At 41.1% G+C, this 13,468-nt stretch overlaps 1 protein-coding gene across 3 annotated transcripts in view; it reads right to left on the reverse strand.

Moving 5' to 3' along the window:
• Window positions 1-238: 238 nt before the first annotated feature.
• Window positions 239-13,468, reverse strand: part of SRGAP1 (SLIT-ROBO Rho GTPase activating protein 1) — a 149,524-nt gene continuing 136,294 nt past the window's right edge. For 2 of the 3 annotated variants that reach the window (XM_067314158.1, XM_067314145.1), the window contains exons 19-22: window positions 6,409-6,589; window positions 5,695-5,829; window positions 5,219-5,564; window positions 239-3,391 (exon numbers count right to left, since the gene is read on the reverse strand). In XM_067314158.1, the coding sequence (XP_067170259.1) occupies window positions 3,014-3,391; window positions 5,219-5,564; window positions 5,695-5,829; window positions 6,409-6,589 (1,040 nt within the window). In that variant the 3' untranslated portion in view covers window positions 239-3,013. The remainder of the gene's footprint in view (window positions 3,392-5,218; window positions 5,565-5,694; window positions 5,830-6,408; window positions 6,590-13,468) is intronic. The other variant, XM_067314151.1, reaches the window with a different exon arrangement.

Raw genomic sequence — 13,468 nt, forward strand, 5'->3', positions numbered from 1 at the left:
GAAATCATCCTTGACAACATTGGATTTGTGGCTAACCATTTGCTATGTCTCTTTCAGAGTAATCAGTCTAACTTTCATAACCTCAGTCAGTGCAGAGAAGAGCATTCAGGATTTGCTGGAGCCAGTTACAGCAGCATGCGTATTGGCATGGTTATTCTGGTCTATTGAAGACAACCTGTATCTGTGCCCCTCCCTCCCCCAAAGATATGGAGGTTTACCCATCAAAACTACACACACAGACAGAACTAGCTTCTTTATTATAAAGATACACTATGAGGAACAAACCTGAATGTATACTGAAGCTTGTAATGGTACATGCCAAAATGTACAGTACTATACATAAAAGTGCATTGTCACAACAGATTAACAGTACATTTCTCTTCCAGAACCGTGAACTTTCAATGTTGTTATTTGTTCTTTGCGAATGGAAGGAATGCAATGGGAATGCAGCCGTACAAGAACAGGGAAGGGTGCAATGGAAATGCAACAGTACAAGAGCAAGGCTAAAGCTCCTCTAAAATTTAAAGGCACTTTCACATGTACATACTACAGATGTACATTGACACAATTAGGTAACAGTCAACAAGCAGGAAGCTACCAGTACTGCAATTTATCAAACTTGACAGTAAAGGACAATACTGATTTGATTAGGTGTGCAGGAGTTACCCTTTAGTACGCCTGTAGTTGTATCAGTCTTTCCTGTTACATATCCACTTACTATACTCTTAAGTATCTATAATAACCATCAAACTACACATTTAACTGTGTGAATGCACTAAGTGGATGCATTCACTAAATGCACTGTTTCTAATAATTTCTTTTGCTAAACAATTTCTAATATAAGCATTACGGAGTCCAGTACAGTTATTTAAACATACAAAATTCCCTATGTAATTTAAAGATACAGGTATCCAGCTCAATTATGCCAGGTAAGTTATTTTAAAAATGCTAGACTAAAACTGCATGTAAATGAAAGCTGAAATTCCAGTTTGCTCCACTGATTCTAGTAAATTTGGAAACTACTTGAAAATATTTTCTGAACAAGTGGCCAGCCCTAGGGACGAGTGTTAGTCTGTACCTGGGACGTTGGCCCTTGCCCTGCAGTTAAGGACTGGACGGTCCAGCCAAGAAGGATGGAGAGGCAACATGAACTGAGTTACCCTGCTTGGGCTGGGGCACAGTCAGTGGTTTTTCACTCACTGAGCCTGCACAGGCCACTGCGGTGGAGTACGATCTTGCAGCTGACAACCCCACTGAGCCACATGGAGCATCTGCAGCCAGCTTTGCAGGGTTGCAAATACCAGGAACAGTGGGAACAGCCCTGCCAGTTTGGCTCGTGGATGCAGTTCATGGGATGCTTTTCAGACCAGGGGCCTTGCATTACCTATCTACAGAGCGTAAACCAGAGCAGGAATAGGCAGCTCCTAAATAACAACAGGAAATTACTCCTGTCACCTTGGTAATTATGTTTACCCAATTTGTTGCTACTCTTCCCCCTCCTAATTCAATTGTTTATGTATAGTGAGTGATACAACTTAAAGCTTTCCACTGATGAGATCTTAATATAACAAATAATTTGAGGAAAGACAGATCTTTTAAAGCCAGTTGTGCTCCTGTAGGTAGACCTCAACTGATTTTTCCTCCCCCTCTTCTTCAATGAAACTTATTTTATGGACTGGATGTTGGCAAATATAATTCACAGAAATAATAGTATGGCTTAGTGTTGTAATGTGCAAAACAGCTGTACATTTACTTCACACGTAACAAAGTTTAACAACAGAGCACTAAGCAAAGCTGACAGTCTTCACTCACACACAGACATGAGACAGGTATTGATTTCTGTCATTAAAAGAAAAAGGGGAAAAATGGTATGGAAAACTTCAGTCAGCTTGAACCTAGGTGGCAGAAAATCAGCTGTCTGTCCTGCGCCTGACCCCTGCACAGTTGGCAGGAGTTAGTCCATCTTCGGAGAGGCCCCTTTCTTGCTGTAGTCAGCATAACTGAGGAAATGAGCACATTGTTTGTACTGTGTAAGATGAGCAGCAGCGCTAGGTCAGCTTGAAACGCCTCCGACTATTACAACTCAGATCATGTTTTTAATTGGACACTAAGCAATAAAGTCAATGGGACACTGTGCTGAATTACTGTATAGTTGATCCTTTTAATCTCCTACCACCCTGCCAAATGGACCGACAGACTCAAACACTCCCCAGAGCCTGGCTCACTCAACTGTGAACTTCAAATGGATTAAACTTTTGTGAAAATGTAGTATCAGAGAAAGAAGTTCCAGCTTCATGAAAAAGGTACACTATTATAGAGGACAGCAAAAGGAGCTTCTTTACACTATCCTGGAGATATGCTTTAACTGTGACTTAGAATGATGCTTTTTATTGGTGAGAGTAATGTGATCTCCATACTTATTCAGCACTTGTCTCTAGTAAGATTGCCAACAAGAATGCTAAAACATGGTGCCAACTGTGAGTGTGTGAGGGTTTTTTTTGGTGTGTTTTAAATAAGAAAATGTGGCCTGGGATGACTTAGACATTCCACACAGACCACTTGCTAGATTTCAGTTCTTAGTAACCTGCTTGAGATTTGGTGACCTAGAAATCAGAGGTTCCACGTCCCTTACATTCCCCCTGCCCCTTAGTTTTGTGCAGGATCTCTTACGATGTACCTACAGTAAGATTGTGAAATATGGTACAACGTGGCAAGCTATTTGTGATCTGTGTTGTTTTTATTATAAATGGTGCAGCATCAAGTTTTCAAGTAAGTTTATGTTTGTATTTTAAAATGATGCACAATTGTCCATTTTTTTTTAATTGAAACCATACAAAATACAAATGCCCATGTTAATGTAGCTAGTTTCAGCCAATACATTCAAAAACACTGAAAAACAAAGCCTCTCCAGTTATAAACATGAACAAATGATGTTATGGAACCCTGACTTCTATCATTAATCCATTCCTCTCCCTAGCATAGCCCAGCCATGTGCTGTGGGTGGCTGAGCTTTTTACATTGTGCAAGATTTGTCTGCTGGACCCTGGGAAGGAGGGGAAGGTCCTATGCTAGGATTCGTTTTTGGAAGAACAATAGGTTTTGGCCTAAGAGCAGGAGGTTTCAGCTGCACTCCCATTCTAGGGGCCACCATGGGCTTGAAAGTACTCATGGTGTCACTGGAAGAACTCGTGCTACGGCGAATCTGAGGCTCGGAGCTCCGTAAAACTACGCTATGGAGGGGGCTCAGTGACTCTGTGGAGGTGGCAGGGGTGGGGGTGTTTTTCATTTGCTCCAGGGTGTCCAACACCACGTCGGGGGCGTGCTTTGCCGAGCTCTGCCGCTCCAGCTCCCGGAGCTCGTTCAGCGCTGTGTTCATCGTCTCCTCGATGTCCTGGGTGAGCGCACAGAGAGAGCGGCACGTCAGTACAGTTGCTACTGAATGCAAAGGACAGAAGGAGCAGGGGAAGGGGGTGGAAAACGCCTGAATTGATACGCAAACCATCTCCTCTTTAATGAATATTATAGTTCTAAAGCCAATTTCCACCAGATTCATTTAAGAGAGACTGTAATTGGCAAGATGGCAGCTTTGGCTGAACACTACAAATATTTTTTCTGCTTACCCAATGTTAGAGTGTCAAAATTCAGCTACAACAAAACAAACCCCGCAAACTGTTTTACTAAGCAACTGTTAGGAGAATGGACATTTGCTTAGCAACATCTTTGTTTTTTAATTGTGATGATTTCTGTCATCTCTTGGGTACTGATAGCTGTTAAGATTTTAGTCCATTTCCTAATTCTTGGTTGACTGCACACCTCATATAGTCCCTAGGGTGTTCAGGATCAATATTCCCTTACAGAGATTATAAGATTGGTTTCCTAAGGAAATGAGGCTTGTGTGTCTGTCAAATCCTCTTTCCTCCTGTTTCTCTCAGTTAAATTTTAGGAAGAAAAAAATACCAGACATTGTTCAGCGAGCTCACCTAAGAAAGTATTTTTCCTATCAGTACTTCTGATACAAATGCTAAAAGAATGTGCCAAGATTAGTTTACTACTTTTTAGTGGTACTGAGCTACAGTTAAATAGTTAAATGGGGTTAAATATCTGGTGCTCCCTGCTTGCTCACAGTAACTTTCATGTAGTTAATCAAAATTCAGGTTCTCTCACTGCCAAACAATCACTAGTCTAGGCATGAAAAAGATTAGCTTCAGCCAAACAGCACTGTGTGTAGCTCAAGGAAAGTAAATAAATAAATTAGAGTAAAAGAAAACAGTAATAACATTTACATTTTCTAACTCTCTAATATCTGGTTCAAATTTCTGAACCAACCATGACTGTCCCTTCTATCCCTCATTAGAAGCAGAGTTTGAAAGCAAGCATTATCAGTACATTAAATTTTAAAATATGAATGACAGCTCTGTAGTAGAATACTTTCATAATCATATTGTACCTTCAGGGTGCCCTTAGTAATCATGTTATACTACCTAGTCAAAATTGAGTTTTGAAGACAGTGCTATCTATTTGCTCAAGACCTGACTGTTACCAGCTTTGTACAACAGAACAATCTGATGATTGGACGCTCCCTATTCCACCCTTCTCATCTCTTCCCTGCCAGGAAACAGACTTGTGACTGTTCCCACAGGAATAAGATGACCCATGATTTATGCAGGTGTAACTTCTTGCACCTGGTGTTCTTAGGCACAACCACAAGCATCAAATCAACAAAACTATATGAAAGCTATGTGATGTCCACAAGACTCTGAAATACAAATCTGTGTTTTCAATTGCAAAGGTCACTGCTAGCCAGTCACAGCACTTTTCTGCATACTATAATACCAAGAAATAATTGAACACTAATTATGCAAGTTAGATTAGGCCAGCCTTCATCAGAGCACAGAGATTTACATAACTGTTGTAATCATACATTCACCGAGTGTTCTGGGTGGCAGAGGCAATTTCATTACAGTATAAAGGGAAATAATTTTTTTTTATTGCTTCTGCAATGTCTGTTCCCCCTTGTGCTTCTTCCATCCAGGATACCTTAATGCATTGTCTTTCCCATGCTCTCTGTTTAGAAAGCTAAGTAAAATATTCTACACATATACTCCTACTAGTGTGCTTTTTCCAAGAAAATCTGTATGTGCTCTGTGCTATGCTGTTCACTGAGACTTGCTTCTCAGAAAAGCAGAGAGAGTAACAAAAAAAAAAAAAAGACACAAACCTGAGCTATTGACTCTGGGTCCAGTGGTTTGTGGTCATTGAAACCTGTGTATTGACCAGATGATGTAGATCTTCTAATTGGAGGGGAATCAATCTTCTTCAGAGAATCGTGCCTACTGATGTTGGTGAGACTGCCATGCCCAGGTCTACGCCTCCTTTCAGGGCTGTCTGCATTGAGGTTGCGATTCTGCAGGAGGGCTCGGGGACTGCAGTGAGTTGCCAGGTTGGGGGAACCCAACTCCACGGATGAACTGGAGAGAGCGTGCGGTGGGTGCACTGGGCAATGACCATCACTGCTTCTGCCAGGGCGTCTCAGAGGAGCGGGAGGTTCTGATCTCTTTCTTTGCCTGCACGAATGGAGAAGTGCTCATTGGATAAGTTGTCATGACCCACCATAAGCACATGAAGAAGTAATTGCTGTGTTATTTGAACTGTGAGCTCTGAGTGCTGCTGCAAACCTGTTATGCTCAAGCTTACCTTCCTAAATACACGTCAGAGTGACGGTCAGTGGGAGAGTTCATGTCCTTTGATGATGACTTGTCCTCGGTTATCGGCCCACTGCTGGCCTCACTGTCTGCTTTCTGGCTCAGTGTATCTGAGAAAGTATCATCCCTGAACAAAACACACGGTGAGGTGAGAAGTGAGTTAGATGTGACAGAGAGCATCTTGGCACTCCCAGCTTTTAATCCCCTTAAGAAATGAGAAGCAGGCATGTTATGATGCACTGCAGTCCCTTCAGGTCTCCAAAAATTGCCGATAATCCTTCTGTTTACTGAGCTCTTTACATTTTGACTGTAACTTTCAGTAAGCGGGAACTTTGTCATGTTTGGCAAAGCACATGCTTAATACTATAAAACAACAAAAGTTCAGGGCTGCATTCCTCCAACCCCTGTTATTCTGAAGTTAAATGTCAGCAATTGCTGAAAAGAGACAGTCTAACTAAAATAGGTGCAGCAGCAGCTGTCTCTTAATGTATTGGGAACATATCCATAAACAAAGCAGCTTAGCCTAGCAATAGCTTTTGGTTAAGAGCTGTCAATTCAGGGCAATACAGAGACAGCCTGCTTAGAAGGCAAATGTTTAACCTATCTGAGCCTTCAAAGCACTGTTCCATGTGGGAATTACTTTCTTAACAACTTCAACATGTTTTTATACCCCACCAAGAACACTGTCACACTAGACACTGCTTACATATCCTGCACCACTATGTACTGGTGAGGAACAAGGCCATCAATCCCGTTGTGCCTTCCTTCCCACCAGTCTTCAGACGCTCGATGATATAAAAGAAGGGAAGCTCCTTTTTTGAAAGACAGTTCTCGTGCAGATCTTCCAACGTAGTCAAACCTGGCTATAGCTTCTATAGGCTCGCACTCTGGGTAGGGGGAGGGAAAAAGAACGGATATCAGATTCCAGATAGGCTTATCTGCTCAATTTGGTTTCATAAAACTCATATATTTCTTTTACTCAGCACTCATTATGGTGCAGAGCTGACAGAGATCAGCTGAGCTAAGGCAGACTTCAGGCAGTGGTTATATGTCCCTTACACAGAAATATGATCAGCCTGTGCCCAACTGTGAAACATCTGGGTTGCTTTGGACGCTGCAGAAAACTGAACAGAACTGAAGTTATGACTACAATAGCTGGTGGTGGGAGAGAGCCCTCCACCTCCTGACGCAACGGCTCTTTCATGGCTGGGGAATGGGATGGAGACGAGGCAACGAAGACCTCTGAAAATAAGATGAACAAACGCAGGTGAATAGTTAAGAGATCTGAGGAAGCAACATGTGATACAGCAGAAGTAAACAGGAGTGTCTTTAACACCTGCAGTGGCAAAGGAACGAACAGGCAGGATTTCCCTCTGCATGAGCAGGGATGCGCTGCCTAATTGGGCTGTGTTAACAGCTTTTAAATCCTAAAACTATGAGATTTCCATCTTTTATGTGACGACTGTGCAGACCCAGTGAAAACCTAGTATTTTACATAATACTTAGCCTAGTACTTGAATATGCGTAAGCTTCTTCTGATGTCCTCTTGGGTAAGGCAAACAGATCCAGACCACCTAAAGATGACTCCTATGCAAGGGCAGTCCCTGTGTGGCCTGAAATTGCTTAAGGCACTTCTGGCTGTTCCAACATCCCATGTTCCTCTGGCTTCTTCTGGGGAGCTCGGTATTTTTTGAAGTCAAACACTGCTTACAGCAGTCCTAACTTGTCTCCACACAGTGTGGTAAAGCCTTTCCATCAAGGAATAATAAAAGATTACTTTTTTTTAAAAGCCTGTCTTTCAAGGATGAAACTAAACCCACATTTTCTTCCCTCAATATTCTGGTAAATTCAGGCTTACACTGCTAAAGGATGCTAGTCTGTAACTTGTGCTGGGTTCAGAAATGAATTGATGTCGGTGAAGGGCCCCTTCTGAACAACTACTTGCAGGCAGCATCAGAGATGTCAGAGTATCCCCTTGACATCAGTGAAACAGCTGTGATTTTAACAACATCTAGCTGCTTCTGCTCAAAACCAAATGCACCTGAGCTCAAGCAGATTAAAATTTGTCATTGCAGTCTCAAAACATAAAGGAAAACCTGCAAAATACTGGTTTAAAAATCACACACTCTGTTGATCTGAATAACTCAAAGTAGAGCTCCTGAAATGACAAATTTCTTTACATAATTAGAGCAATATTTAGATGGAAATTAACATCTGGGCTAATGACTAGCATAGCAACTTCCTGTCTGGTGCAAATTAAAATCACTGAGGCTGTAATTCCCCGAAGAACCAGACTTATAATAAAAACCACTGCCCCTTTATGACAACATTTTGTGCGGGAATGTCTTTTTAAAATTAACTTCATCCTGCAGCATGAAAACAAAATGCTGGTACCTTTATTGAGGTTACAGTTTGCAGCTGTTTTTTAATAACTTGCCCAGTCTGTAGAAGGTTGTGCTGTGGTTTGCTGCTAATGCAGTCAGGTTAAGAACCGTCAGTGACAAACTGCAGTCCATTTTGGTTAGTCAGGAGTTACAAAACCAGAAACTTCCCAGAGAGGGCATATAGTGGTATTTTTGGAGAATTTGGAAAATTTTAATGCTGATATATGTAATAGTGATATATTCTAATATACGATCATGTTTTCATTTCTAGAGAATATATCTAAAATACATCTCTGACAGAAAGTACAGATGTGACAAAGCGATTAGAGGCATGGAAAAACAACATTGCCATGTGAAGAAAAAGTAAATTAAGCATGCCTGTTTATCTTGCATCATACTAGAAAGTGATATTAAATCAAATGGCAATAATATAAACCGATAAAAGGAAATGCTGTTTTTACACACATCATGCTTGTAGCTTGTGGAATTCGTTATAAGAAGATACTACTAATCTCAGGTAGAATTAAAAAAAGGACTGGACAATTGTATGAACACACATTTGCATTTGATGTAAATTATGGGTTATGAAAGAGTGGAAGCATAAGCTCCCAGGTTTCAGAGAGAAAGTCACCCACTAATGGGTAAGAATTAAAAATGCAAGCAAACAAACAAACAAACAAACAAAAACCCCTTTACAACAAGTAGGCAAATGCCTAAGTGCCTGTACTTGTTTTTCATTGACCTTCTCTGAAGCTAACTGATAACGGTTATGGACACTGGACTCACTGATAAACCTCTAAACTGATTAGCTATGGCATTTCCTGTTTCCACATTAATTTCAACAGGCGATATAGTATCACACACTTGTGCATACAGGTCTAAATCTCTTTTTGTTTACAATTTAATGGACTAAACTAGAAATAGCTCCATCTCCCTTAGTGGAATTAGAGTAATGCAAGAGCAGTGCAAGATGAGAGTCTGCTTTTGTGTTCTCCCATGTCCTGGACCTCACTACAGATTTAAACACTTTCTCAGCTGCCTGAAGGAAGTTGCCCCATTGGAAACAGCTGTAGGAGCCGGTAAGGTACTGATAACAGATATGACTTTTGAGACACATTTGTTAGATTTCCTGGGTAACAAACCCTACTTCCTCATGGAGGAAAGCTTGGTACATCTCACACAGTTTTCCTTAAAGGAACTTCAGAAGTAAGTTCAGATGGATTTTATTATTTTGAAAGGGGCCTTTTGCTTGCTTGGGCGCTCCTTTTACATGGACAGCAGTTTCCTATAGCAAACAGTATTCTCATTTTATTTCTTAAATACTAATTCACCTTTTTACAAGTCAAGCTTTAATAGTTAAAACCAAAATAGCATGACAGTTACTCCTAGAAATAAATGCATTTTGAAAAGCTAAGCCATTTAATATCAAGGTTACTGAATGACAGACAAGCATTTTTCACAGAAGCAAAGGTGATGAAAGGTGAAATTTGGGAGCTGTATCTCAAATTCTGCATGAAAGTGAAGTGTAATGTCTAACAGTAAAATTGACAGCTTGGAAGGAAACATAATTGCATTCCTCTGCCCATACCTGGGGGCATTTGCCTACAACGGCAAGAAGTACTTGATGACATGTATGATCTCACCAGCTATCATCCCTAGTGATTCAGGCAGAGATATGGAAGTGAAAAATTAGGACAAACTGAAGAACTGTGGGAAAAGCTTTAGCGACCCTGTTAATCAGCAAGTTCTGTTCTCACTTTTTTACTTATGACCCCAAATTCTGTTAATATTATTACTATTATTGGTGGCACATTACAGTGTATTGTGCTTAAAAATCAAGGTTTAAGGGCAAGCAGATCTGTCCAGATCCACCAGCTCTGGAGAGGGGAAAGGGCATACAAAACGGAGGTGCCAGTTTTATTCTTACAACCGGAGGGCCAGATGTGGTACTAACCTCCCTGCAAAGGCGGTGGCTTTAAAGCGGTGCTGTGCTGCTCTCTGCACCCCAGGGCACAAGGAGCTAAGGGGAGAGGGGAAACCACCCCCTGTGCTTTTGCGAGGGGTTAGCAGTTGCTCTTGCTCTGTGCTTCCCCAGTTACCCCAGATGTGCCCTGCCTGTCTGGAATACAGTATGTTCTCAATTCCCTGGGAATACGCTAGCTCCTGACGTGTTTATCCTCTTCTGCGTCCCACCAAAGAACAGTGACTTTGCAATTTCAGGCTCTTGTCCTCAAGACAGCAGTTCCCTGACTGGGGAACAACAAAAGCAAAGAAATGTTGCAAGGTGTTGACAGAACAGAATCTGGCAAAATGTTGATCCCAGCATGAACTGCTGAAAAGCAGTAAAAATAGTACATGTTGGGGACACAACAGTAACTTACAACCTTACATGTCCCTGTAATTTTTGCTTTCAGCAGACCTACTGTCTCATTTTCTACCCCATATTTATGAGATATCTATGAACAGTATGATATTAATGGTATGTGTGTTTTTCCAGCAGAAATAACCCATCTGTTTAACTTCCTCAGGAAATTCTCTCTTACTTCCTTTGAAAACAACCCCTTTTTCATACGCCTCCAACAAGAATAAAAAATCTCCAGTAACTTAAAGGTAAAGAAAATATTCTAAAAACTCCTTGAGCAAGACATAAATAATATCCTTTGAATCCTCACCTAGGAGGCACTATCAGGTAAAGGTTTTCTGCAGCAAAATTAGATATAGATAGATTTATTTGTGCCTCAACTTGAGTCCAAATGGTCTAAACCTCACAAATTAAATTTAATTTCCAAATTTAAGAGAAAAAATAAACTTATGTGTTTTCCTTAATAGGGATACATTCTGCACATTTAAAAAAGACTGAAAACATTACAGTGAAACATGCCTCTTCCTCCTTCCCTCTTCCCCTTCCAGTGATCAACAGAAATATATGAACATGTGAGTAGCCTTAGGAAAAAAAAGGAGATTTATATGCTTAAAATTCAGCAGTTATAAAGTATTTATATGCTCAATTATAAGTCCCAATCTTCTTTTCCCCAAGCTTCCAGGTTTTACTTCTGCAGACATATTTTGTTTTTTTTTAAATTGAAAAAAATCTGTTTGTTTTGTAATTTGTAATTAAACATTCCTAGTACTACTCAGCCAGCCACTACGGGTGGGTTTATTCTAGTAGGCACAGTGACTCACTTGCAGTTTAACTTTATATAGCAGATAATTCTTATAAAAACAACAACTAAAGTAGAAAAATAAATCCTTTAGCTTTTGACCATAGCCTCTGGATTATGTTTCAATAAGCCAGTAATTCCTACGGGGTTAGCGGCTTGGTCTTGGGAATGTCTAGGACATTTTAGCATAAAACTAATCAAATTTTCTAAAAAAAATTGCATTTATAGAATCTGCTTCATCTATCTCCTAACAGAGGGAAATACATAAGTACCATATGTACGATCAATACCAGCAAGCACAGAACAACACTGCTGTGCCTCCCTTTCTCTCTCCCCACATATAACTGGCACTGACTCATCGAGCTTATAATCAATGAAACAATCGTATTAAACCACCAAAATATTCCAAACCCTTTAGTGAAAGCTTTTTCTTTGTCCACCCAGGTCAGTCAGTGATTCTCATGAGATTCAATACTCAAGCTGTAAAATTATCACCTAGTCTCATATTGGGCACCATGAATATTTTATAGAAGGAATTGTCCAAGGGACAGACACATGAATATACATATAAAGAGATGGTGAATGCATTTCATTTAATGCAAATGTCTGTAACCTACATTAGAAAAACATCCTATTATAACGGAAAGTCTATCAATGGAAAAAAATGGATTAGAGCTTGCAGGCTGAGAACTGATGGCCAAAACTGGTTTATATGCAAATCCAGGCTTCATCTTTGCAACAGTATTTCCCTAAATCACAAATATTTCTGTGCTAACAATTATTTCACTGTAAATACAAATGCCTGCTTCCTTTCAGAACTGAATTCATTAAGAAGGTGTGATTGGGCAACTAGAATTAAACTGCTAGACAATCTGGTGAACCAAAAACCATGTTCTGAGTAATTTAATCTTTTACCAGAACGCTCTTCTTTTGGCAGCTGTTCTCTTCAGGGTTTGTCTCCATCAGTGACACAGTCCTAACACAGGTAGCACCACAACAGTAATGTGAGGCTGTTACTACTAACCACCACAGCACAGCACTTGAGTGGAGCCCAAGATTATCCAGGCCCAGATGATGCACTGTGTGATGTTTCCATAGCCATAATTTGCATGGCTCTACTTCTCTGGATCCTGCCAATGTTTTCATCTTTTCTAGGCACAGTTTTAAAGTAACCTCTCTGGATCAGTGCTGAAAAGCTGTACATCTCTTCCATGCCTGCTCCGTACTTTCTCTCAGTTTGGTCATGGGCCCCACTTGCTTTTGCCACAGCAGCTGGCCTCTATGTATGGAGCTGGTGCATCCACCTGCACGTCGCTATCTGAACGAGAGCCAGACAGACTGTGCCTATCTTCAGGCTCTGCTCTTGCTCGATACCTCCAGCAGCAGGAGGAATTCTTATAATAAAGCATAGCTGCACTGTCTTGGAAAAATAAGGTGTAAATTATAAGTTTGTTCACACCATTTTGTGGAGCTGTATTGCAGAAAGAACAGATTGCGGTGTTATCATCTTCACCGAGCTTGTTGAGAGAGACCCCCCTACAAGCCAGCCTGTAAAACCGTCTGTATTTCCTATGGTGGGTTCAGGCATGGGGAGATATCCCAGGCGTAAGATTAACGTACACTTCTCTTCTATCCTCAGTTTTTTCCCTTTATGTGGTGCCTGCCCAGACAAATGTCGCCCCTCTCCACTATGCTGCATTGACAGACTCTGCCTGCCCCTCCTCACCGCAGTGAAGGGGAAGAGACAGGCGATCTGTCACCGCTGGCTGGTCTACGTGACAAAGCAGACGGGTACTGCTACAGTGGAACAATTGTTTACATTGTTCTGTGTGCAATGGGACCAGCATAGCCAGCCTTCCTATAGATACACCTTCCTGTTCCCCTTCCCTATGGCAATCATCCCAGCTCCTATCCAGCATCACTCATGACGTTCTTTTAAATTTTTTTTTAAATATTTTGCTTCTCTGCTGCTGTAGCTCTTTTCCTCCCCTCTCCCCCTTTCCATCTCCTCCTCTTCATCCTTCCATGCATCCTCCAAGAAGGGCAAGAGGTGGCTTTTGTTCCTGCTGCTTCTCAGTGCACGTGTGCTGGTTGCTCTGCTTGGGTTGCAGCTGGTCAGATATGCAGTGAGCTCACATGGCAGCTCTTCTCTGCAGGGAGCATTATTTTGAAACCTTCACCGCTAACCAGCTATTAAATGACAGGAAACGTGTAGGTATTT

This window comes from Apteryx mantelli, chromosome 1 (assembly GCF_036417845.1).
Source record: "Apteryx mantelli isolate bAptMan1 chromosome 1, bAptMan1.hap1, whole genome shotgun sequence".
Taxonomy (NCBI): Eukaryota; Metazoa; Chordata; class Aves; order Apterygiformes; family Apterygidae; genus Apteryx; species Apteryx mantelli.